The sequence below is a fragment of the Rattus rattus genome, chromosome 1, assembly GCF_011064425.1.
Source record: "Rattus rattus isolate New Zealand chromosome 1, Rrattus_CSIRO_v1, whole genome shotgun sequence".
Lineage (NCBI taxonomy): Eukaryota > Metazoa > Chordata > Mammalia > Rodentia > Muridae > Rattus > Rattus rattus.
The window spans coordinates 16,450,118-16,474,743 of NC_046154.1; the positions used below are offsets into that span (position 1 = coordinate 16,450,118).

At 46.6% G+C, this 24,626-nt stretch overlaps 2 protein-coding genes across 2 annotated transcripts in view; both read left to right on the forward strand.

Annotated features, from left to right (window-relative positions):
* The window catches only part of Ddi2 (DNA damage inducible 1 homolog 2), a 33,507-nt gene extending 21,373 nt beyond the window's left edge, over window positions 1-12,134 (forward strand). The window contains exons 6-9 of the mRNA XM_032895119.1: window positions 2,408-2,536; window positions 6,291-6,394; window positions 8,809-8,998; window positions 12,073-12,134. Of these exons, the coding sequence (XP_032751010.1) occupies window positions 2,408-2,536; window positions 6,291-6,394; window positions 8,809-8,998; window positions 12,073-12,089 (440 nt within the window). The 3' untranslated portion in view covers window positions 12,090-12,134. The remainder of the gene's footprint in view (window positions 1-2,407; window positions 2,537-6,290; window positions 6,395-8,808; window positions 8,999-12,072) is intronic.
* Rsc1a1 (regulator of solute carriers 1) lies at window positions 8,944-18,186 on the forward strand. The gene is made up of 3 exons (XM_032895116.1): window positions 8,944-8,998; window positions 12,073-12,134; window positions 15,040-18,186. Exons 2-3 carry the CDS (start codon window positions 12,086-12,088, stop codon window positions 16,815-16,817), a joined length of 1,827 nt encoding a protein of 608 aa, XP_032751007.1. The 5' UTR covers window positions 8,944-8,998; window positions 12,073-12,085; the 3' UTR covers window positions 16,818-18,186.
* The last annotated feature ends 6,440 nt before the right edge of the window (window positions 18,187-24,626 follow it).

The window sequence follows — 24,626 nt, forward strand, 5'->3', positions numbered from 1 at the left end:
TTTTTTAAAGTTGTTTATTTAGTGTTGGGTAGCCTTGGGCTGAGTGCTTAATGGTAAATCTTGGGAGCTTCAGGTTGTAAATGTGAGAGACAGACAGACTGTTCTGACTGGACACCAAGCAGTGTGCTCAGTGCATCTTACTGCATTATGTTTAACCTCAGACCATCACGTGCCATGGTGTGTTCCTGTTTTATGACTGAGGACAGGAAGGCCTAGAGAAATCGAGTCTTTGTTGCAGGCATACTGTTGGTGAATACAGGACTTTGGATTCAGCCTCAGCTATGCGTGATGCTAAAGAATCCTTAGTCCCCGAAGAAAGGTGCTGCACTTTGTGTGGCTGTGGTGGGTGTAGAGATTACTTTCTAAGGGCTGAGTTACATTTCCAGAAGTGACCGTTAGACTGCTCCACAGGCAGAATATGCAGGGCGTTGAGCTAAGTCATCTTTTCCCAGGTTAATTTGTAGAGACTAGGAGAACAAAATTGCCTTCCAGATTGCCTAGACTCTGGGACTTTTGAATCTTAGTTTCCTCATAGGAGTTTTGCCTGCGTGCGTGCATGCATGCCTGCGTGCGTGCATGCATGCATGTTGGTCAGGGTGGAACCCAGGGCTAAGCAGACACCACCACCATTGTGTGATATGTTAGTCACTCCTTTTTCATGCCTAATATCTACCATTGCCCATAAGGTGCTGGTGCTTATTGCCCACAATGTACAGTGAATTCAGGCAACAGGATTGGTTAGCAAGTCTCAAGCTGGGCCTAAGCCCAGACGAAACTCCCAGATGATAAGAGCAAGGAAGGGTCTTTTCTGGAGGCCAGAAGGAATAGGTACATCATCCCCACCTGGAAATGCTATCTAGATGGATGAAACTGTAAGAGTAGAATGCGAGTGGGCAGATGCCTTGGTAGAGAGGGCCAGCGTTTGATCCAGTACTCTGTAAATTAAGCACGATGGCACAGACCTTAATCCCAGTACTGGAAAGTAGAGGCAGGAGAATCATAAATTTAAGGTCATCCACATGCTTCAGTGAGTTTGAAACTAGCCTGGGCTCTGAGACCCTGTCTGAAGAGATGAGGAATGTAACGGTGAAGATGAGCAGGATACAGTGGGCCTCATACTGGGGCACTGGGGCCTGACACGGTCTTATACAGAGAGGGAGCCTTCGAAGGTTATAGGGCAGGTAAAGAAATGATTTGGAGGTCATGGTGTGGGGTTACTGCAGGCAGACAGAGGAAGAGCTGAACTATTTCAGTAACTTCGAGTGGCAAACTTGCTTTAAATTACACATACATGGTACAGATTCAGAGCCAGAGAGGAATCCACATAGGAGGGGAAAGGGGTGCAAGCCTCCAACAGCTGTGGTGAGAAGGAAGGTCAGACATTACAGAGACAGCTTAAGGAAAGAGTGAAGACAGCAGAAGTCAACACTGAACTGTGCCCAGCACAGTTACAGAGTGGTGAGAAGTGAGGTGGGAGGAGACAGCTTCCAAGGGAGGGGCTGGGCAGACAGAGATTTCAGTATGGCCAGGTACAGCTGAGTACACACACCCCGACAGGACGTGCTCTCAAGGCTAGGGGCGGCCTAGCTGGTAGCGTGCTTGTCTAGCATGCACAAAGCCCCCAGTCTGATACCCAGTACCGCATAAATAGGGGCTTAATGGAGCCTGTTTGTAGTCTCAGCACCCGAGGAGGTAGAAACGAGAATCTGGAGCTATAGAGTGAGTTTTATTTAGGCTTGAGCTGCAGTAAGACCTTGTGCCAAAAAGAAACTGTTCTACCTGCCCTCAGCTTTCAAAAGAAGAGGACTCATTTCTACATTCATTTCTCATTTGGGGGAATAGTAAAGGACATTGGGTTTTGTTTTTATTCCTTTTTACGTGGGGGTGGTGTTTGTTTGACACAGGTCTCATGTAGCTGTATGGCCTAGAGCTGGGTCGCTAGCTGTATAGAATACGCTGGCCTCAAACTCAGAAATCTTCCTGCCTCTGTCTCCTGAGAGCTGGGATTAAAGGTGTGCGCCATCATGACCAGCTTTTTCTAAAGTGGTTCTGGTCCTTGTCCATGTTGGGTTAGGTAAGTGGTCTGCCCCTGAGCTGTAGTATCCCAGCACAAGGTTGCCTCCAGAGAAGCTTGTTTTCTGTTGGTGAAGTTGTTAAGTCTCCTTCAGTTACTCGATAAACAATATACTCATTTCTCTCAGTCAGATTTCTGTACTTTGTTAGATTCTGGTGTGGAAACTAAAAGGGGTTTTAAGTGTCTGGGGTGTAGATGCACATCTGTAATCTAGAACATGAGGATGGATACAGGAGGGACAGCAGGAGCTTTGCAAAGTACACAAAGGAAAGGCTAGGCAGGATGGTGTTACGTGGCTTATGTTGACGCTCTGGTGTTTTTCTCTCCCTCCAGGTGCCCAGATGACTATCATGAGCCAGGCCTGTGCAGAAAGGTGTAACATTATGAGACTGGTGGACCGTCGGTGGGCTGGCATTGCCAAAGGAGTGGGCACGCAGAAGATTATTGGAAGGGTGCATCTAGGTGAGTGAAGGCGGGCAGGTCGCTGCTATTTTAAGTAGGGTTTGTCTAGGTTAGTAAGTTTCAAAGTCCTTTCCCAGTACCTCTGGTTGACGTGGCATGGCATGGCATGTACGTGAGAGCAGGTGGGTGTGTGTCTTTGCACACACCTGCTCCTGTGCAGGTCAGAGCACAGTGCTGGGAGGTGGTGCTCGCCCTTTCACAAGGCCCTGGACTGGATTTCAGCTGGAGTTTTGTGGCAGCAGCTTACGTGCTGAGGCACTTGCTGACTCTGGAGTGTGACTTCCTTCCCTCTAGCTCGGTTGGTCAAAGGTCATTTTCCTCACAGTGTTAGGCACTGCATTTTGATCTCCCTGTGGTCATCTAGCTGTGGGCATGCTTAGTGTTCTTGGGCTATGTGTCCCCCTCTCCTCTCAGCTCTCTTAGCACATGCTCAGCACACTCCACAATAGGCTGTAGTCAGCCCTTGATGTACTCCAACATGATTCTGTCAAAATGTTCTCCTGTGCTAGGTTTGTCTTCCACATTTGTGTGTGTGTGTGTGTGTGTGTGTGTGTCTCAAGTAGAGGGGGGCAAGATATTCTGGTGGATCCTCAGAATGGACATTCTCTAGAAATAAAAGACTTTTCTAGAAGCACTGATAACAGATATGTTTCATAGTGATTCTAGAGCCCTTCAAGTAGACTGTAAGACATAGCAAGAATGGTTCCCAGCATGCAGACCATATGTGTTGCAGGGACTTAACTTAAAATGCTAGGCCTACTTAAGATGTGAGGGAGGGTGTGTGTGTGGGGGGGTGTCCTTGCTATTTCTGTGAAGATTTGTTAAATTTTATGTGTACTGTTTTGGTTTTTTCTTTTTGTTTTAACTATTTGTATCTGATACCTTTGGAGTTCAGAAGAGGACATCAGATCCTGTGGAGTTAGAATTTTGGGTGGTTGCGATTTGCTGTGTATGTGCTAGGATCTAATCTGGGTCCTCTGAAAGAGCAACAAATGTTTAAAAGCTGGACACCCACCAGGTCTCAGTTAATTGCCTTTTCTAGCTGTCATCACCAAGCAGGTATTTACATTCTCTGGAAATGAAAATGGAGATCTTAGAGCAAGAGAGAAGTCTGAGGTATCCTGGGATAGCTGCATATCTGTGTACAGAGAGGGATTGGAAGTCAGACCAGCCTCCCAGCACACACATGAATTGTCCGGATTACAGCCCAAGTGTGGGTGGAGGGTGGGTGATGTGGCAAAGCACTTGCTGTGCACGTTTGAGAATACACAGGAGATCTCAGGCTGGTGAGCCCTGTCTCACAGACTACAGGAGAGAGCAGTAGAGGAAAAGACACTTAGTGCCACCCTCCAGCTCCACACACCTGCCCACACCTGCACCTGCGCAGGTGCACACGGCACTTGCGCTGCTCTGAGGCAGAAGTACTCAGCTGGACACAGTGTCACACGCGCCTGTAAGCTGAGCAGGGCAGGGGAGGCTAGACATTGAGGAGCTCACGGATGGACTGCATGAGAAATACTCAAAAGCATTTGAACTAGAATAGAAGATGACAAGGAAAACTGAAAAAGGTGAAAATGGAAAGATTGAAATTTGCTTCTGTTTTCTCTTTCTTTCTGTCTCTTCTTTCTTTGCTTTTTCTTTCTTTCTTTTTTTTTTTTTTGAGACAGGATTTTTTTTTTTAAGATTTATTTATTTAATGAGTATTAGTACACTGTAGCTGTCTTCAGACACACCAAAAGAGGGCATGGATCTCATTACAGATGGTTGTGAGCCACTATGTGGTTGCTGGGAATTGAACTTAGGACCTCCGGAAGAATAGTCAGTGCTCCTAACCTCTGAGCCATCTCTCCAGCCAGGATTGTTTTTGTTTTTTTAATATTTTTTTTTAGTAGCTCTGAACCTTGTTATATAAATCAGGCTGACCTTGAACTCAGCTACATGATACCTAACAAAACTAAGTTTGCCTTGAGAGCTGGACCTGGTGCCTCACACCTTGGTTTCAGCGCTGAGGAGACAGAGGCAGGGGAATCTCAGAGTTAGAGGCCAGCCTACAGAGCAGGGGCCAGGGCAGCCAGGACTACACAGAAAAAACCCTGTCTTTGGGAAAAATGTTTGCCTTGAAAGCATGTGGTTGTATATATCTAAGTTCCAGTACTCAAAAAGACAAATGATACTTTACAAGAACAACGTAATGTTGGCTAGGAGTCTGTACCATTCTGAATACTAGCAGTCTGCATATATTAACGGTTGAACCAGAGACTGAGATAGTTGGGAGACAGACAGGTGAAACGAATATAGGAAGCATAACACTGTGGCTTTCCTTTTTAAAGATTTATTTGTACTCATGGGTGTATGTCTGTAAGTGTATACCATGTGTATGCACGTGAGACCTGAGGACTGATCAAGGCCTTCAGAAGAGCACAAGTGCTCTCTTTTTTTTTTTTTTTTAAAGTTCTTTTCTTTTTTTTTTTTTTTTTTTAATTTATTTATTTAATGTATGTGAGTACACTGTCTTCAGACACACCAGAAGAGGGCATCAGATCTCATTACAGATGGTTGTGAGCCACCATGTGGTTGCTGGGATTTGAACTCAGGACCTCTGGAAGAGCGGTCAGTGCTCTTAACCGCTGAGCCATCTCTCCAGCCCGTGCTCTCTTTTTTTTAAGGTTTATTTATTCATCTGTTTTATGTTTATGAATGTTCTGTCTTTATGCATATCAGAAGAGGGCATCAGATCTCATTACAGATGGCTGTGAGCCACCGTGTGGCTGCTGGGAATTGAACTCAGGACCTCTGGAAGAACAGTCAGTGCTCTTAACCATTGAGCTCCCTCATTATACTTTGGTTTTCTATTTCTTCATTTGAGAACTAAGCACATAGTTGTTTAATATATTTTATATTGAGTACATAGTCACACTATCTTTTGCTTAATAGTAGCAAAGTAATTTTTTAAAAAATTAGATGTTTATGGATGTTTTCTTGTATTTAAGGCTGTACCACATGTGTGCCTGATGCCTATGGAAGCCAGAAGAGAGCATGGGTCCCTTAGACCTGAACCTATAGGTGCTTTTGAGTCATCCTATTAATGCTGGGTATTGAACCTGAGCCCTCTGATAAACCTCCCCCGCCCCTAATAAACTAATTTTTAATCTGAGAAGTAGATCACAAGGAAACCAGACCGATTTGATAAGTAGAAACTTGATTCTATCAGGCACTTTTTGGCATGGAAATTCACTTTAAGGTTTACTATGCTGGTTCTACAACTTTTAGGAAACTTATGCAAAATGTGTGTGCAAGTATACTCATAATTACCCTCTAGACCTGTTTTGTTGTTCTGTTGTGTAGCTCTGGCTGTCCTGGGACTCACTCAGTAGACTAGGCTGGCCCCTGTAGATCCACCCACCTCTGCTTCCTGAGCCCCGGGATCAAAGGCATGCACCACTGCCACTGCCATAGCCGCCGCCGCCACCCAGCCCAGGAGACTTTTTATAAGTATATAAAAAGTAATTGGTAACTACTAGAGAATTAAATTCATTGCTACCATTTTCTTAATCCTCACAGTGTTGACTCTTCTCACTCGCTGAGTGTGGGTCCTGATGGTGGTCACAACATAGTTCTGTCCTGTCCCTTCATTTACTTTGCAGCCTGTCTGATTGCTATGCCTTCGAGGGTTAACTGAGTCCCAGAAGCCCAGGCACAGCTTGCCCTGGGCTGGTGAAGCCAGCATCAGTAATATCTTTTCTTTGTGCTTTAGCTCAGGTTCAGATTGAAGGCGATTTTCTGGCATGTTCCTTCTCGATTCTGGAAGAACAGCCTATGGACATGCTTCTGGGACTGGACATGCTTAAACGGCATCAGGTAATTAAGAGCTTTTGTATGTGTCTGTGTACATACATGGACACACATGTGCATGGAGGCTAGAGGTTGACAACAGGTGTCCTCCTCAGTCTCTACTTGTTTCAGAGAGTGTCTCCGTGAACCCAGAGTTCACTAGTTTGGCAATACTGGCTGGGCAGCAACTCCAGGGCCCCTCCTGTGTCTACCCCATCCCCACCCCCAGTTGGGTGTGGTGGTGTGTGCATTAATCCTAGCACTTGAACAGAGAGGTGTCAGGTATCTGTGAGGCCAACCAGAGTCATAGTGTGACCCTGCCTCAAAACAGCACAAGGTGGGCTTTGGAGGTGCATGCCTTTAATTCCAGCAGTTGGGAAGGAGAGGCAGAAAGATCTCTTGAGTTTGAGGGCAGCCTGATCTCCACAGTGAGTTCTAGGACAGTCAGGGCTACACAGAGAAACCCTCTCTGGAAAACAAATAAACAAAAAGACAACAGCACAAATCTCTCTGTAAAACCTCTAGGGGTAAGTTAAGTCTTGTCTGTCTTGACATAATTAGCAGTTTTATTACTTGTTTTAATCTTTAAAGAATCGGATTTATTTTTATGTGTGTTTTGTTGGTACTACAAGCATGCCCGGTGCTCCTGAAGGTAAAGAGAGAGAGGTTCAGATGGGTAGGAGCCACCACAGAGCCACCACAGAGGTGCTGGAGATAGAAGATCCGCTGCGAGAACAAGTGCTCCTTTTTGTTCTCTTATGGAAAATAGGTTTTTCTTCACATAACATACATATCCTGATTATGGTTCCCCTTTCTCCACTCCTCCCATCACAAAGCAGACGGGCTTCCAATGGATTGTGACTTGATAAGACAAAACCGGAATGGAGAAAGCACAGGCACAAGGGACAGAGGTCCCAGGGATCCTGTAAAACCACCACTCGGTCCTGTGCTTGTCTCTGTGAGTTCCTGCGAGCTGTGACCATGGTGACACAGAGGGCCTTGTTCCTTGCTGTCCTCATCCCCTGTGGCTCTCCCACTCCATTTGTCTCCTCTTTCTCAGGGTTCCTGACACTGAGGGAAGAACGGAGACATCCTTTCCCAGAGCTGAGCACAAGGGCTTAGCTGCTCAGCCAGCTCTCAAGCCCCAGCACTTCTACCAAGTTGTAATTTTAAGATTCTGATTGAAAATCAGGAGGGTTTTTTTTAATTACTGTAGTCATCCCTTTCTTAGATGTTGATTAAACAGTAGCTAGAGGGAGCCCTGAGGTTGAAAGGCTGAAAAATGAAAATGCTTTGTTCACACAGGGAAAATTTCCTGATAGGACATTAATTTGTGATGATACTTGTGTTCCTCATCTAGACGTGAAATCTACCATGCTCGTAGCAGAGCGCTAGGTAGAGCCTGCTGAGCAGTGACAGACACTGAGTCTAGCCTGAGTCCCATGGAGGGGTTATGTACAGTCAGGACCTTCATGCCCTGTGCTCGGGTGAGTCAGGAGCGCTTGCCCGGTGTATGGAAGGTCCTGGATTCAGGCCCCGAAAAACAAAAAGCCTTGAAAAACATTGTGTATTGTATTGATTTAGCATTGTAGCTAGAAGGAGTGAGTATGTTTGTATAAATGAAGCCTGGGTTATTAATTTGTCTGTGTCATGCTGTCGTTTAGCATGTACTGGTATATTCTAACTTTACAGACATAAATTATAGGCACAGTCAATTTCAGATCTCACGTAGAAATAAAACACACAGGAAGGAGTACTAGAAATATGAAGTAAAGTGGCTTTGTAATCCCACCACTTGGGGGCCTCAGGCAGATGGATCAGGAGGTTAAGGATGGTCTGGACTCTAGACCCTATCTCAGAAGCAAAGAGGGCCTGGGGGGGTAACTGCACAGGTAAAGCACTACTGACTGCAGTGGCCATTCTACTGCGATCCAGCCTCGGTCCGGGAGCCCTGGATGGCTCTGGTGGCGTCTCCACTCTTAGCTCTCCTCGACCAAGGTTCAAAATGAGCCTCGTTCTCTGAAATCGGAACAGGTCTAGGGGGATGTAGTAGCCCACACCTGGAGACAGGCGGGAGGAGGACAGGTCCAAGGCTGTCTTGGGTTACAAATCGAGCTGGTGGCCATCCTGGATTACATAAAAGACTTTGTGCCAGAAGTATAAAAGTGGTGTTTTCAGTGTATGGTAAGGTTATGTCTTTATTTTCTTTTCTTTTTTTTTTTTTTTTGGTTCTTTTTTTTTTTTCGGGGCTGGGGGCAAAACCCAGGGCCTTGCCTTTCCTAACCAGGGGCTTAACCACTGAGCTAAATCCCCAACCCCATGTCTTTATTTTCTAACCGTCTCTTCTCCCAGTGTTCTTTATTGACTGAGTGTGGAGCCAAGAGTTTGGTTCCCTATAGGCTGCTTCATCCACTGCTGTCCTTTGCTTTTCTCTTCTGCAGTGTTCTATTGACTTGAAGAAAAATGTCCTGGTGATTGGCACCACAGGCTCACAGACCACCTTCCTTCCTGAGGGGGAGTTACCAGAGTGTGCTCGCTTGGCATATGGAACTGGGCGAGAGGACATACGGCCAGAGGAAATTGCAGACCAAGAATTAGCAGAAGCCATTCAAAAATCAGCTGAGGATGCAGGTATTAGGATTGACCATTTGAGTAGAGCTGTGTTGTTAGTGAGGGAAAGGCCTTTCTCGTGTGTGTATATGCAGCTTCACTGGTCGGCAGAAGATGCGTTCACTGTTAGCTCCTCCACCATCTCTCAGTACCAGTACCACCAGACAGGACGTGCAGCTCCATAGTGGAACTTGTTAACACACATGAAGGAAGCACTGGGCTCAGTACCACACAGACCGGGTGTGGTGGTGCACACCTAGAATTCTAGCATTTGGGAGGAAATAATCAAAATAATCACTGTCCCAAAAAGGAGGAGAGAGTGTGGGCAGGCCTTCTCATTCCATGGCTCAGCAGGTGAAGGAAGGCACTTGCCACAGAAGCCTAGAAACCAGAGCCCATTTAAAAGTGGAAGGACAGCCCCGACTCCACAGTTACCCACTAACCTAGGCGTGCCCACACATACATACCATCATAGTAAAAATACCATCATGGGCTGGAGAGATGGCTCAGTGGTTAGAGCACTGACTACTCAGAGGTCCTGAGTTCAGTTCCCAGCAACCACATGGTGGCTCACAACCATCTGTAACGGGATTGGATGCCCTCTCCTGGTGTGCATGAAGACAGCTATAGTCAGTGTACTTATATATAATAGATAAATAAATATTTTGTTAAAAAATCATAAAAACTTTGAAGGACTCGTATTTGAACAGATCAAGAAAAAAAGGTAGAGTGGGACATATGTGTAAAGCATCATCTGAGACCGAAACAAAAGAATTCCAGGCTCAGATCCAGCCTAGGCTGTGCGTGGAGGTCCAGGCTGATGTGGACTGTGCAGACACACCCTGTCCAGAAGGAAGCCCCACAGTCAAGAGGCGCAGTGGACCTATGGCTTCAGGCTGGGCTTGTCTACTTAGTAATTCCAGGGCACTGGGGCTACACAGTGAGACTACCTTGTTTCTGAAAAACAAAACAAGAGGAAGAAGAGCCCAGTGCTGTGCTCAGGATTAGGGTGTTGCTTACGTAGACGCCTCTAAAACGTCATGTTTTGTCCATAAAGAAAAACTACAGTAAGCACACATGCTCAAGACCAGCAATATTTCCCAGAAAGTATGTTTCATTTTCCCAGCCTCTTTCTTTTTTTTCTTTTTTTTTTTTCTTTTTTTTTTGGTTCTTTTTTTCGGAGCTGGGGACCGAACCCAGGGCCTTGCGCTTCCTAGGCAAGCGCTCTACCACTGAGCTAAATCCCCAACCCCCAGCCTCTTTCTTGATTTTGATGGAAGGTATTATCACTGGGACTCCATAGTAAAAATGTTCACGGAAGTGCTGCCCACAGAGAAGAACCAGTGGTGAGGGTAATTTTGCATTAATCAAGTATAATACTTGTGTTCCCTGAGGTAGGGGACCTCTGAAAGCAGGCTCCTTAACACGTAAGTCTGAAGACAGAACAGAGGCTTCTGAGATAAATGAGTCAAGACAGCTTTGCTGAAACCCCCTATCTGTTGCAGAACAGTGACTCCGGGGTGTATTTTGAAAAAACTTCTTAACTCTTAGGTGAGGTCTCGGGAAGCCTTGGGCTAGGGTTGTTCATCAATGGGACAGCCTCGCTTTGCTTTCTGGTAAAGTGGCTTAGAGTACAAACTCTTGGGATAGCTTTCTCCTCAAGACAAAGATAATATAATTGAATAACAAACTACAAGGTTTTGTCCCATTTCCTGGAGAACCCACAGTGTGTCACCCTGACCCTCTGGAGTGGGAGCGAGTGGCTGGTGGAGCCTTGCACCAGCTGGTCATGGTGCACTTTGTGTAATCTGGAGTTTTGGTTGCAACTGAGGTATATTTTAAAAAGGAGAGTTTGAATTAGCAGCAATCATTTTAATCTTCTCGAAAGGTCAGCTCGAGTGAGCACATTTCTTAACCTGTGCTCAGTGATTTGGCAATTTAACAGGAGCGCTGAGATTATTTCCCCCACTCCCAAGCTGCCATGATGGCAGCAGTGTTACTAACCCAGTAACGGCTTCCCTCCTGCCGCACACACGGCGTGGATGAAGTGCGCGGTCAGCGAAGCAGAGTCAGCAAATGGAGCGGCCAGGTTTCCCATGCAGCCTTTGCTATTGCTATGTGGGACTACGCTGATCCTGCAGGGTTTTAACAGTCTAATGGTTCTGCACTAGTGGTAGTTATTTGAGAACTGACTGCTTGGGATCATGAAAATTATATAATTCTGGATATAATATGAAAGTATTTTCAAAAAATTATTTCTTTGGCTAGTCAGGGTGTCTTCACCCTTGTCTAAATCAGTAGTGATGCTGTCAGACGTGTCTGCTGCTGGCCAGCCACGAAGAAGGCAGCATGTGGAGCTTATACTTGGTTTCCTCTTCAGAAAAATGAATCTTTAGCTGGGCGATGGTGACCAACACTTTAAATCCCAGCACTCGACAGACAGAGGCAGCCGGATCTCTCAGTTCAAGGCCAGCCTGGTCTACAGAGCAAGTTCCAGGACAGTCAGGGCTGCACAGAGAAACCCTGTCTTGAAAAACAAAACCAAAAAAATAGGAAGAAAGAAAGAAAGAAAGAAAGAAAGAAAGAAAGAAAGAAAGAAAGAAAGAAAGAAAAGAGAGAAAGAAAAAGAAAGGAAGGAAGAAAGAAAGGAAGGAAGAAAGAAAGGAAGGAAGGAAAAGAAAAGAGAAAGAGAGAGAGTCTTGAGCTTGGAATGGTGACACCTGCCCATATGCCACATCCTCAGAATGTCTAGGCCTTGTCTCAAAAAAAAAATGTATATATATTTTGAGGAATTTGGAAAGCTACTATACTGGTTCACTAACCTGTGTAAAACGGGCTTTGAGCAGCTCTTGCTGGATTGACTTTGCCTGGGGCACATTTGCCTCCAGTGTGTGCAGAGCTGTGGAGTAATCCTTTCAGAGTACAGACACCGTGCTGGTTATATTCGGAGAGTTGAAGCACCACAGTCTTTGGGATGCCACGCTGTGGAGACTCCTGGTTTCACAGATGGGAAGGAGTGAGGACTGCAGCCCTGCATGCTGTGTGGTTTTGCATTGTTAACCCACGTTTGCTTGTCTGTTTCCTAATCCAAACAGAGCGTCAGAAGCCATGATGCATGTAGTGTGTGTGTGCTGCAGCTGGAGTGGGCCCAGACCAGGTATTTATAGACGCCACATTAACCTCCCGTCCAGTTGTCACCTGTGCTCTGAAAAACTGTCTGGGATCATTCTGGAAACTCAAGACTTTGTCCTGTTCAATCTGGTTACAACTAGCCTGTATGTACATGTATACGTATGTTGCTGTATGCACACATGGCATAAATTCTGTTAAAATGTGACTGGCTGTTGGAACAGTCCAGGGGGAATCTTAGTGAAAAGTATTGAGTGCCTACCACCTCTGAGAGCCGAAAACACTGAAGAAGAAAAGAAGCGAATGCAGACTGTTGGTGTCCCAGCAATTTGTTGTAGATAGATGATTCTTTTTAAACCTTTGGGGTTTTTTTTGTTTTGTTTTGTTTTTCAAAAAAGCTGGAAGTCCTCAAATGTTTGAAGTTCATAAAAAGGTTATGTTTTCATTTTATTGAGCAGAAATGGGAAGTTGAACCAAATGGCTTCTCCAGAATCATAGGTGGTAATAGGTGGCCTGGGCATTGCTTGTGCTTTCTTGCCATCTCATTCTTTGGACGATGACACAAGAGGATCCAAGGTTTGAGCCCAAGCTGAACTGTATAGTGAAAGCATCTTTAAAATAAATGTTGACATAATACGCTTGCTAATTTTTAAATAAGGGTTTGGAGGCTGGTTGTAATTAGATTTATAGCATAATATCCATTCTGTCTGTCTGTCTGTTTGTCTGTCAGTCCTCTCTCTCTCTCTCTCTCTCTCTCTCTCTCTCTCTCTCTCTCTCTCTCTCTCTCTCTCTCTCTCTCTCATTTTAAGGACATTGGGCATAGTTGCTGTCCCTTAGCATTTTTCCTAACCCTGTGGTACTAGTGTTTCAGTGCCAGAGGATGGCACACATGCTGCTCTGACAGTGAGTACAGTCTGCCAGGGCACCTTCACCGCTCCTGCTTCTTTGGGGCCCACAGGTCCTTGACACTGAACGCTGTGGTGCTGACCTGGACATTCTTTTGCAGTGCGCTCTTATATGATAGCATTAATCCAGAATTGAGTGTATTTCACAGTCGGCTGTATTGATTATTGGATAAAAACCTAAAGACTTGCTGTATTTACAGGACGTAGTTTAAACAGAGACAAAACAATCCTATTTGTAGCCAATGTAAGATAGTTCCTTAAGAAGTCAGTCAGTGCCTTGAGGTGGTGCCACTGGGCTTTGATGCCAGCATTTGGGAGTCAGGCAGGTAGATCTCTGAGTTCAAGGCCAGCCTGGTCTACAGAGCGAGTTCCAGTACAAAGAAACTCTCGAAAAACAAACAGAAAGGACAGTATAGCTGCATGAGATCTGTCTCAACCCAAAAAGAGAAGCCAACTTCGAGCATGGCCCAGCCTCTGACGCAGCTCTGCAGGGTCTCATTAGTTGATTAGAGTGACTTTTACATCGTAACCGTGCTCTCTGTGCCTTCGAGAGTGGAAATCCAGCTGATGTTAGTGTTCAGCACAAAGCGTCTGCAGTGAATTTAACAATCCAGGAGCCAGTGTTTCCAGCTTGATAGCAGTCTATGATTTTTAATGAAAGACATCATGGTGGTTAGAGGCTAGTTTTTAATAGCACCAGAGGACTTGGACCACTGTGGCGTCCACACTGATGTCCCCATCATGTTTGAAGGGCAATCAAATTAGGGTGACTCTAAGTTATTGTTGCCTATCAGGAAACTATCACACTGTTCCATAAAGTCCTTGTTAATTCTGTTGTGCTGTGTCAGAGTCACAGCCTTTGGAAGCTGGGTATGATTCTGCATGTTGTAATCCCAGCACTCAGACTAAAGCAGAAAACGCCACAAGTCTCAGGCTCAGCAGACTACATTACAGAGCTGGAGGTGTGGTTGGACTAGCAGAGAGCCTCCTGGCATGGGTAAGCCGAGGTCTGCTTGGTCTGAAGCACTACAGAGACGAGAATGGTGACCACGCACACTTGTAGCTCTGACACTGGCAGGGGTCGTCCTTATACATCAAGTCAGAGGCCACCCTGAGGTCCAGGAGTGTCGCCTCAAATACAAGTCCATAGTTACAGTAAAAGCTTGGTTAGAAATGAAATCCACTGTTTACGTGCTTGTCTTCTAGAGATTCCCAGGCATGTAAACCCCACTTCTCTGGGTTGTGCCGCTCTGTCCCCAGCATGCTTGCTTTTGGACTTCTGTGCTCACACTTGAAACATGGAAAGTGTACTGAAGCCAGCATTGGTGGCCCATGCTGTAACCCAGGGCTCAGGAGGCTGACGTATAAGGATTGCAGATGATTGAAAGCTTGTCTGGGCTCACTATAGTGAGATAGCCAGCTTAAGCTACAGAGTGAGACCTGGTTTGTTGTTTCTTTGTTTGTTTTTAAAGGGGGTGTTGTCATGAGAATCATCCAGAATTACTTCTGGTGAATGAAGTAGCTGTGTGGTGTGGTGATGCACTCCCACAGTCCAGCATCCCAGAAGCTGGGCAGGAGACTCTCAACTTTAAGGCCAGCTCTGGCTGTGTAGTGAGAGCCTTTCTGGAATAAATAATTATATCAATAAGTACCTTTTAAATGTGAGCACTGACCCAACTGTTGTGAAGTAGACATTAATAGTTCTTTCTTTACATGCGGAATTGTAATAATGTTTATTACGGACACACCCGTTTGAGCTTTGGTGACAGATGAATCTACCACGATGAGAAAGATTCGTGTATTTTTTTTTTTTTTTTTTTTCAGTGCTGGGGACCGAACCCAGGGCCTTGCGCTTGCTAGGCAAGCGCTCTACCACTGAGCTAAATCCCCAACCCCTCGTGTATTTTTTTAGCATCATGTTTGCAAGAGAGACCCTAAATTAAAAGGCCTGGTTTTATTCTATAGAGAATTCAACTCTCTGATAAGTTAGTGGTCTGCTAACGAATCTTTTTCTTTTCCTTTTAATAGAGAAAAGCAGTAAAGAATCTACCTCACTGGGAACGCCATCATTGCTGACTTCAGAAGGACTCAACCATCCAGCTCCTTCAGGGCACAGTCCTGAGGTTGGTAGCCCTACGAGTCTCGCTCGCTCTGTCTCTGCTTCTGTCTGCGCCATCAAGCCCAGTGACCCCAATAGCATTGGATCTCCAGCTGTGGAGGCGACAAAGGCTTCAGCTGAATTCCAGACAAACTCTAAGAAAACAGACCCTCCTCTGCAGGTCCTCCCTGATCTCGCTTCCTCGGCAGAACGGAGTCTGGCTATGCCTTTGCATAATTCATCAGACGAAGCATTTGTTACAGGTAATCTGGAGAAATCTGCTGAAAAAAGAACCCAGGGCCTCAGAGTTTATCTCCACACAAGACAGGATGCTAGTTTATCTCTCACAACTACTATGACGCATGAGCCACAGATATTTGTGGAGGAAAAGAGTTGGCATCCAGAAAATCAGAACTCAAGTCAAGTGAACGGCCTTCAGCAGCACAGAGAAACAGAGCGTGTGCAGAGTGAGGCTGGAGCCCAGAGTGTTCCACGTGACCGGGAGTGTCTCTGTCACACAGAAGACCTTGAGCTTCAGGAAGAAGCTGTCCGTTGGGAAGCTGTGATGAAAGGCAGTGGGGCACTACTGAGCACCGCTCATCTTCTCAGTGCAGAGGAAGGTCTTCCAGCTCCAGGGCGCTGTAGCTGCTCCTGCTCAGAAGCCCTGATGGAGGTGGATTCAGCTGAACAGTCTCCAGTCGCTAGCTGCAACTCCACAGGCAGGCACGTCATCTCGAGCCCTGGTGTGTCACATCTCACTTCAGAGCATCCCTCTATGGAAGTAGAAACATCACAGTGTAACCTCTCCTGTGAATGTGTGGAACATTCCATCTTGACTCGGGATTTGCAGCTCCCAGATAATGTTGAAATGTCTACAATGGATAACAAAGATGACCGCTCCTCTTCCCCTCTCAGTGGCCATGGTCAGCCCTCTCTGGAGTCAGCAGAAGAATTTTGTTCATCTGTCACAGTGGCCTTGAAAGAACTACATGAGCTTTTGGTCATTAGCTGTAAGCCAGCTTCAGAAGACTCACATGAGGACATCACCTGTCAGTCAGAAATAGCAGCTGAGAGCCAAACAAGCATTTCAGACCTTACAGGCAGGAGTGCCCAAAGTGAGCATCTGACCCCTAGTGACCAGCACCCACAAGTCTCCTGTCCCCAGGCCACCTCTGAGTCAGAAAAGACAGAAATCTTAGGAGCTGCACCCCATGCTGCGGGAGAGGATGATACATCCACTGGCTTTGGAGGTCTAGGTGATGGCTTGTCACCTGGCCAAGAAGGCCTCCCCAGATCAACAGAGCCAGTCAGGAAGAGCTGTTCTGTCGCCATGACTTCGGCTAAACTGTCTGAGCAGTTGCCCTGCACCTCAGTTGTGGAGAGCTCACTGGAGCTTGCAGCAGGTGAGGAGGGGGCCCACAGTCAGCCTTCTGAGCATGTGCAGAATCCGGGCCCAGACAGGCCCGAGACCAGCACTGTCTGCCCCGGAGCTGTGTTGCCCTTCGGTGGATTGGACCAACCTACCACACAGTCCTTGTCCACTCCCTCCACTCTTCCACCCTTTGTCTTTCCTGCTGCAGATGTGGACAGGATTCTTGGTGCCGGCTTCACTCTGCAGGAAGCTCTCGGGGCTTTGCATCGAGTTGGTGGGAACGCAGACCTTGCACTTCTTGTTTTGTTAGCAAAGAACATTGTAGTCCCTACATAATTGTGGGAAAGTGGGCTAGGCCGAGTCTCATTCCTTTTGAAAAAGCCCTTTTCACACAAATATGCTCAATACACATTCTCTCTCTCTCTCTCTCTCTCTCTCTCTCTCTCTCTCTCTCTCATACACACACAATATGTGTAGAAAATCTGCAAGCAAAATGTTGAGCCAGATTTTTTTTCCGGCCAAAGTAATTTATGATCTTTTGTCTGATGAATTTGTCTATCCTACTTGTTAAATTTTGGGCCTTTTAATTGTATTGGCAGTGTGTGCATACAAAAGCTTTTTATTCTCATTAAGATGATGTATTCTGGAATAAAGCGGATGGTTTTGTGTATAGCACACCATTTTAGAATGAGTGAATGCTTTGAAAGCAGGAGTCAGGAGCCTGCCTGCCACCTATGGAGCTAGGACAGATGAGCTGCCCGTGTGGCTCTGGCTGTGCTGTGTGCAGGTATGGCCTGTAACAGGAAGCTGGAGAAGTAACTTTAGAGTTGTATGTTTTACGGAGAAGGGAATAACTTCCAGAGTTGTATGTTTTGATTTGTGTGCTCAGGGTTGACATTTAAATAGGGTGAGTGGGAGGGCTTAAACCTTGGGCTGTCTTGTGCATCATAGGCTGCTTCGTGGACTGATTGCCAAATACTTTCATGACCATGGGTAGGGCGTGGGGAAATTCACATGAGAGTGAAACTTGGTGCTACTTGTATTTAAAAAGGGAAGGGGAAACCGTGGTCGTAATTCCATTTGTAAGTGTCAAGGACTGTGAGTTAAAGATAATGGCTTAGACAAACATGGGCGTGTACTAGAGACAGGGTTGAGGTATCTCACACCCTCGGCAGTGATCGGGGTTTGACCACCAGGAACCTGCTGGCTGTGCAAACTCATCTGCTAAGACGTTGTTCCCATGTTCAGTCGAGCCATGTGAGACAGCACTGGAGAACCTTTGTCCCTGTCCTCTCAGTGCATGGACCGAGAGTCCATGAGCGTCCCTCGTGGCAGTGGAAAAACAATGGAAGTTCTGACAACAGTGGCCTTGGTACAGTCTTCATCCCTTTCTTTCCTCAGGAGTTTCTTTTCTCAGCAGGATCCATGTTTGTGTTCATCGAGCTGAGCTGGAGTGGGGCAGAATGTGTAGCTGTGTATTGTGGCCTTTTTAGTGTCAGCTCTCGCCTTGCAAGTCGCTGTCCCATGGGCCCCACTGTGCAATAATCACTCCAGATAGGTTTGCGAGCATCCTCTCCTGGAACAGTAACTGTTGTCTGAGGTGTCTGACAGGAATCCCGAATCTTGCTCTTCTTGAAAAGGATTTTGAGGATAGTTCCTGGTTCTGGAATGAGAGTTTGCAGTCATTAAAATGAAAGTGTTGAAATTGAATTCTGAACTGATTCTGTCTAAAAGTCACTATCCCACCACCACCACCCTTTCTCAAAGCTTTTTTTTTTTTTTTTTTTTTTTTAAATCCATCAAAATTGAAGTCCTGGAGCACAGACGGGTTCATCTCTCAGGAGTTTTGGAGCATTGGGGGCACTTACAGGGGTCTCTGTTCTTTGGTCTGTTCTTTTTGCTGCATTGTTTGTGTGCCAAGGCACTTCAGTGACATGGTGGCAAGTCACACCAAGCATCATGATCCTTTCTGGAATTAGGACATGGTTGCCGGATGGCCTTGTGGCTTCCTGCTCTCTCCATCGGGCCCTCAGAACATCAGGCTAGCCGAGCTATCTTTGAGAAATGCTTTGTCAGATGAGCACGGCATGTCCGCCTTTTGCCTGTTCTACACCAAAGATGTATGTGTGATTCACTAGGACAATGCTCCCAGGATTCTGTCACCCGACTCAGAGCAGAGCCTGAGGCAGGAGCAGGCAGTGCAGTGATGCCTGGCATTGGCTTGAGGTGGGGAGGGGGTGAATTTTAGAGTCAAAAATCTTTGGGGTTACAGGGTGGGGTGGACAGAAGGAAGTACTGATGACAGACTCCTCCCAGAAGGCAGAAGAGATCGGCATGCAAAGTCGGTGTGGCCACTGACTCCGCCTCGATGCTTGCTGGGGAGCAGCCCTTGCTGGGTTATAGAATCCAGTCTGGAAAAGATTTCTTTACAATAGCTTTTACATATGTACTTGTCTAAAAATAACCATTTTTAGAAGCAGTTTGATGGGCCAATGATTGTACAGGCATTCCTAGGAATCCTTTGAATGAGCTTGATGCACTTGCCAAATCCATTGTTCCTTTGGTGGTTTTTTTTGCAACAGATAGTTGCTTTTGATTCTTAAGCTCTGTCAAACATAAGTAAAATCGAAGGCCAGGCACGCTGACACACCTTTCACTCTAGGAGGTAGGTGGTTATCTGAGTTCATTAGTGAGACCCTGTCTTTTCAAAAGTAGATTTTAAAAAAAAAAAATCCTTTGGTCTGAAGTTTGTATAAAGTTAGGAATTTGTTATTAATTGATTGGCTTAAACTGAGCGTTCTAGAACAGAGGACATTGTGGACAACATCACATTAGTGGCACTTCAGAGTCAGCTTTTACTTAGTCACTCTACCAAGAGTACAATGACATCATTGTGAAACCTAGTGCTGAGCCAGCCAGATGACACCTGTAACTAACAGCAAGGGCAGCTCCTGGGCCAGACCCTTGTCAGGTGTTCCGTGGTGGCTGCTTACCTCCTGCAGCGGTCTCCATTCACGCACCAAAGGACTTCCTTGTAAAACTGAAGATTCAAGCTGAATGGCGGGAGAGAGGGCCCTCTGATCCTGGGAAGGGCCATTTCAGGACGTGCTGGCCGCCCCCTGCAGCGGCCGAAGCCTTCCTCTGGCGGGCTGAGCTCCAGATGCTGATGGGTGAAGGCACGAGTAGGTGCCTGGCAAAGGAAGCATTAGTGGATGGTTAGTGGTGTGTGAGGACTTCCGCCTCTGGTCATCTCTAGACGCAGGAAAGGGGAGAGACAGCCCTGGGTGTCTACCCAAAACATCCTGGCAAGACGATGCCTAGGAATGGGGTAGGGGACTTGGTGTCGTGGACTTTATGACTGGCTTGCGTAGCATCTGCCTATTAGTCCCTCTCTACAGCTTTCTATCTCTAGCGGAAGCCATAAGAATTTGTTTCAATTTTTCAGCTCATGTCTATAAATAAATACTAAGCTATCTCAAATCTAAGGTGATTGATAAATACTTTACATAGGTTGAAAAGCAGCTCTTGTGTCTACAGATACCTGCACGCCTGGTGGCTTTTCTTCCTACTCTGTACATAGTAAACTGCCTTGGACAGGGCGGTACACGAGCGTCTAGGCAAGTTTCCTTTTCTGTCTTGTGTTTTCTTTGAGACAGGATCTCGCCATACCCCAGGATGGCCTCAAGCTTATGGCAGTTTCTCTGCCTCGGCCTTTAGGATGCTAGGATCACAGGTGCACACAGCAATGCCCAGTTCACTCAGCGCATTCCAGTGGCTACCTGTGGTGAGCATAAACAATGTGGCCCAACTGGCTGGTGTATCACTAGCAGCGCCATAGGGCCGAGGGGTGTGGCTTGGTGGAACTCCTGGGGAGCATGTGAGGTCCTAGGTTTGACCCTTACCACCGGAAAAAGTAAAAGCCAGTCTTGGGATTTAATAAAGTCCGCGGCTGACTAGAACCCTGTAATTTCCCTCTCTCAGTAGTTAACATAACAACATTTGGTGTTTCCTACATCCCCTCTGAATTACCTGACTCCCAGAGTGTCTGTAGAGCCGCAGTAAGGACTTTGGGGTGAGCCTTTGATGTACTTGCTTTTCTTTCGTGCCTTAATTTTTTTGAATAGCAGAAGCATCACATCGTGGGAGTATCGGGGAAAGGTTAGAGGGCAGCCCTCCTGGAGAGGACTGACTGCCACCAGATGTGGTCCTTGGCTCCTTACCACTTTGATTCACCCTTGCCTGCTTCAAACATTAGGTTTTCCCAGATAGGAGTTTCTGCATCCTGTATACCAAAAAATGGTTTCTAGTGTTTCTTGTTTTCTGTTGCACCTTTTGTGCTGTGATAGGGAGAGACCAAATCTTACTCCTCCCATCAAAGCTATGCAGCATGAGCAAGGGTTCATCAGTGTTCATCAAGCATGGACTGTAGCTCAGCAGCAGCCAAACCAGACAGGAGCCTGGGCTTCGAAGCCTTCAGCCTAGCGGGGAGATACGGGGCAGTTTTGAACTAAGATCTGTTTTTCCTATTAGCATGCTATTCCACCCCCGCCCTGGCATGCTTTTGTTTTTGAGGAGACTTCTTACAGCCCAAACTGGCCTTGAACTAGCAATCCTAAAGTGGCTGGGTTCACGAAGTTGTAGGCACACTCTGTAATGTCCAGGTAGCATGCTTTCATTTTTAAACTTTGTTATTTGGTTGCAGGTTAGAACCCACTGGGAGGGGGAGAAATCAAGCCCATGATGGAATTCAACACTGTAAACCTAGAGTTGTACTCTAAAGCGCTTAGTTTTAGTGTTGTTTTAAACAACTGGGGGCTGGTGTGGTGCCACACACCTTTAAGCTATAAGTGCAAGGCCAGTCAGGGCTACAGAGAGGAACCGTCTTAAATCAAAAAAATGAATAAAAACAGTTGAGGGTGTAGGGCAATAGCACGGTGGTAGGCAGAATGCTTGCCTAGCTGCAGGAAGTCCTCAGCCCAGCCCCCAGCACTGCATAAGCCAGGTGCGGGGTGCCCGTAATTCCCAACACTGGAGACAGGAGAGAGGATCAGAAGTTCAAGGTCATTCTTGACTACGTAGTGAGTTTCAGGTCAGCGTGGGTTACATGAAACCCTGTCACTTAAGAGTGGGTAGAGGGTCAACTGTAGCTCAGTGGTAGAGCACTTGCCTGACATGTACAAGGCCTTGGGTTTGACTCCCAACACTGCACAGAAAGGATTTTTTTAAAAGATTAGTAGAAATAACTGAAGATGCTGAGGAGTTGGTGTATAAAGCTGTGGACAGGAAGGCACGGGCAGGAGAGGTGTCCCGTGAAGGAACTGGGGGGATAGCTGTTTCCCTTCAGGACGCAGGGTCCCATGCAGCACTTAAGATAGGCGAGTGTATCCCCGCCAACCCCCAGGGAGCAGAACTCAGCCGAGGCCTCTGCAGGATGTGCAGTGTGGACTAGAGAATCCGGAGCAGAAGTGACCGGGTGTCGGGATGGGCAGGCAGGATTGCTCTGCCAGCTCCACAAGACTTCAACCCTCCATTTAGGATAGCGCATGTGTGCACCCCTGAAGCATAGCTTTCCGGTTAGGAAATATGCTTAAAAGTTGTTCAGTAATTAAACGTGAGGGTTGGGGGCTTGTGAAATGGGGGAGGGGGGCTGGGTGAGTTTTAGGACACCATCTGGGACAAACTTACCAAGAAAAAGATGCATCAGCATAGGAGTTTCTTTACCTGCAAAGTGTGGACCACAGACCGGAAGGCACCGAGCATGAGATCCGACTTCTTCTTACGGTGATTAAGCAGCCGAAGGAGGTTTTGATTGGCTGACTTGGGTGAGGGGCGTGTCCCCTTTGCCCTGTCAGGTGATGGGCAGGGTTTGGTTGCTTGAAACCTGCAAACTTGAATGAGTGTGTCTGTGACCTGCAGAACAGACCTGTGTTCCTACAGGAGCCAGCCAGATGTGTGTTCACGGGCTCCCTGAGCAGTCCTTATAACCCGGAAGACACGTGGCCTCACTCACACTCTTCCACCGGACTAGCGAGGCTTGTGCTCTCCCCCTGTATCCCCCGGGCGTGCGTTCGCTCTGGTGAGACATCCGAGGGAATCTGTTGTGTTGGGTGAATCCTCTACATGTACCTTCCTTGGGAAACTATTAGTGCATTTGTATCCAGATCTCTCCATGGCAATCTGACCCGATGGCTTCAACCCCCCAGTAAAGGTTCCCTGGTTTTCTAGCCACAGTTGACAGATTGTAACTAGGAAGCCCTCTTTGGCTTCCTGCAGTTGCCTGAGTGTCATGAGGTTTTCTGGCTTCTCCTTAAGCTTTGACACTTTTTTTGTCTTTTGAGATCTAGTCTGGTTAGCAAAATCTGCATGCCAGTGGCCCACCCAGCCATGCCCAGATGCTTTGAGAGTTGGGAAAACTGAGAACTGATAAGCTGCACTCAGGAATCCCAAGGTCAGTCGCTGTGTGTGCTAACTGGTTAGGACTGTCTGCAGCTGAACGCACTAGATGCCTTTGAGTTTGATTTTTTTTTTTTTGTCATATTTTGAAATGTAAGTCAGCCCTGAATAATCCAAACACTTTATTTTATTTTTCTTCTTTAATAGGAACTTTCTGAAGAAAACGTGATGTGTAAAACCTTTGATATTTAAGACAATAAAGTTTTTATCATAAGACTTTCCATTTGGTCTGCTTCTAATTTAAGATGATTACTCCCCTCAGTTCTTGTCTCCGACTTCCTGGCCCTTTAAATTACTTCTGCCCAGGTATTGGGGCAGCATCGCCTGTGTACCTGAACCCGGGAAACATGAGCACAGCCATGAAACCTGACTTCCAGGTTTCTGGAGATCTCCCTGCAGATGTAAGGTGAACATTCTCTATGCACTTGGTTCAAACTAACAGAAACAACACTGGCAGTGGCATAGAGTGGATAAAACTGGTCTCTGGAGCCAAGCAGATCTGAGTCCAAGGCCAGCCTTGTCAACAAAGTGACTTCCAGAACAGCAGCAGTTCTCAACTTGTGGGTCTCAACCCCTTTGGGCCAGATGACCTCAGAGGTTGCCTAAAATCACCAGAAAACAGAGATACTTAACATTATGATTCGTAACAGTAGCAGAATAACCGTCGTGAAGTAACATAATTCCGTGGTTGGGCTCACCACAATATGAACTGTATTAAAAGGTCACAGCATTAGGGAGGTTGAGAACCACTGCTCTAGGGATGGGCTGCTTGCTATAGTCCAGCCTCGAAACCAGAACAGAGAGATCCCCAGGACCCATAGTGATAAAAGCTGGGTTTCATGGCTTTCAGCAGGATGGGGACAGGCCAGTCCCCAGAGCTCACTGACTAACCAGTTGACGAGTGCTAACCTGTCTAACCTGTCTAACCTAACTAACTAACCTGTCTCGTTGTGAAAGATATGGTGGAGATCAATGGAGGAAGTGTGAATCTCTGTTCTATACATGCGTGTTCATATGCACACACACACACACACACACACACACACACACACACACACCGTACAGAAAATGAGGCGTAGTGACTAGCCAGGTCAATGCATGTGGCTGTTCCAGAAGATGGTGACTTCTTTCAGACTGATAAAGTCATTTCAAGCCAGGCTAGAAGCTTCTAAACTCGCTGGAGTCACATGACCATGCCAGACTAAGACAGGCTGTGAAGAATAATCTACCTGTTTGCTTGGTGTGTGTGTGTGTGTGTGTGTGTGTGTGTGTGTGTGTGTGTGTGTGTAGGGTCTCTTTAGTTCAATTCTTTCAGTTCTTTGCATTTATTCTGTGGTGTGTGTATGGGTGCACACGCACGTGCCGTGCTGTGCATTCCCTGGGTGAGCTTTACCTGCTGCTGCCTCCAAGTCCTTCCTGGCTTTCTCCAGTGGCCTTCTGGGGCTACGTCATCAAATTCCAAGCTGCCTCGTCCTGTACCCTTTTCTCTCCTTAGGCCAGACCACTTCTCACACAGCCTAAAATCCACTCCCGATCTTGCTTTGGGTGTTCTACTGTTTTTTTTCGAAACAGGGTCTCTCTGTAATCCTGGCCTGCCTAGAGCTCACCTTGTAGATCAGGTTGACCTAAAACTCACAGAGATCCTCCTGCCCCTGCCTTCCAAGTGCTGGGACTGAAGGCCACTGGGCCTGG

Excerpts from the sequence above, each read along its gene's own strand:
- Rsc1a1 (XM_032895116.1), top strand. The coding sequence starts at position 12,086 with ATGATGCATGTAGTGTGTGTGTGCTGCAGCTGGAGTGGGCCCAGACCA. Across the intron at positions 12,135-15,039 it reads CTGGAGTGGGCCCAGACCAG|AGAAAAGCAGTAAAGAATCT; the intron begins GTATTTATAGAC and ends TCCTTTTAATAG.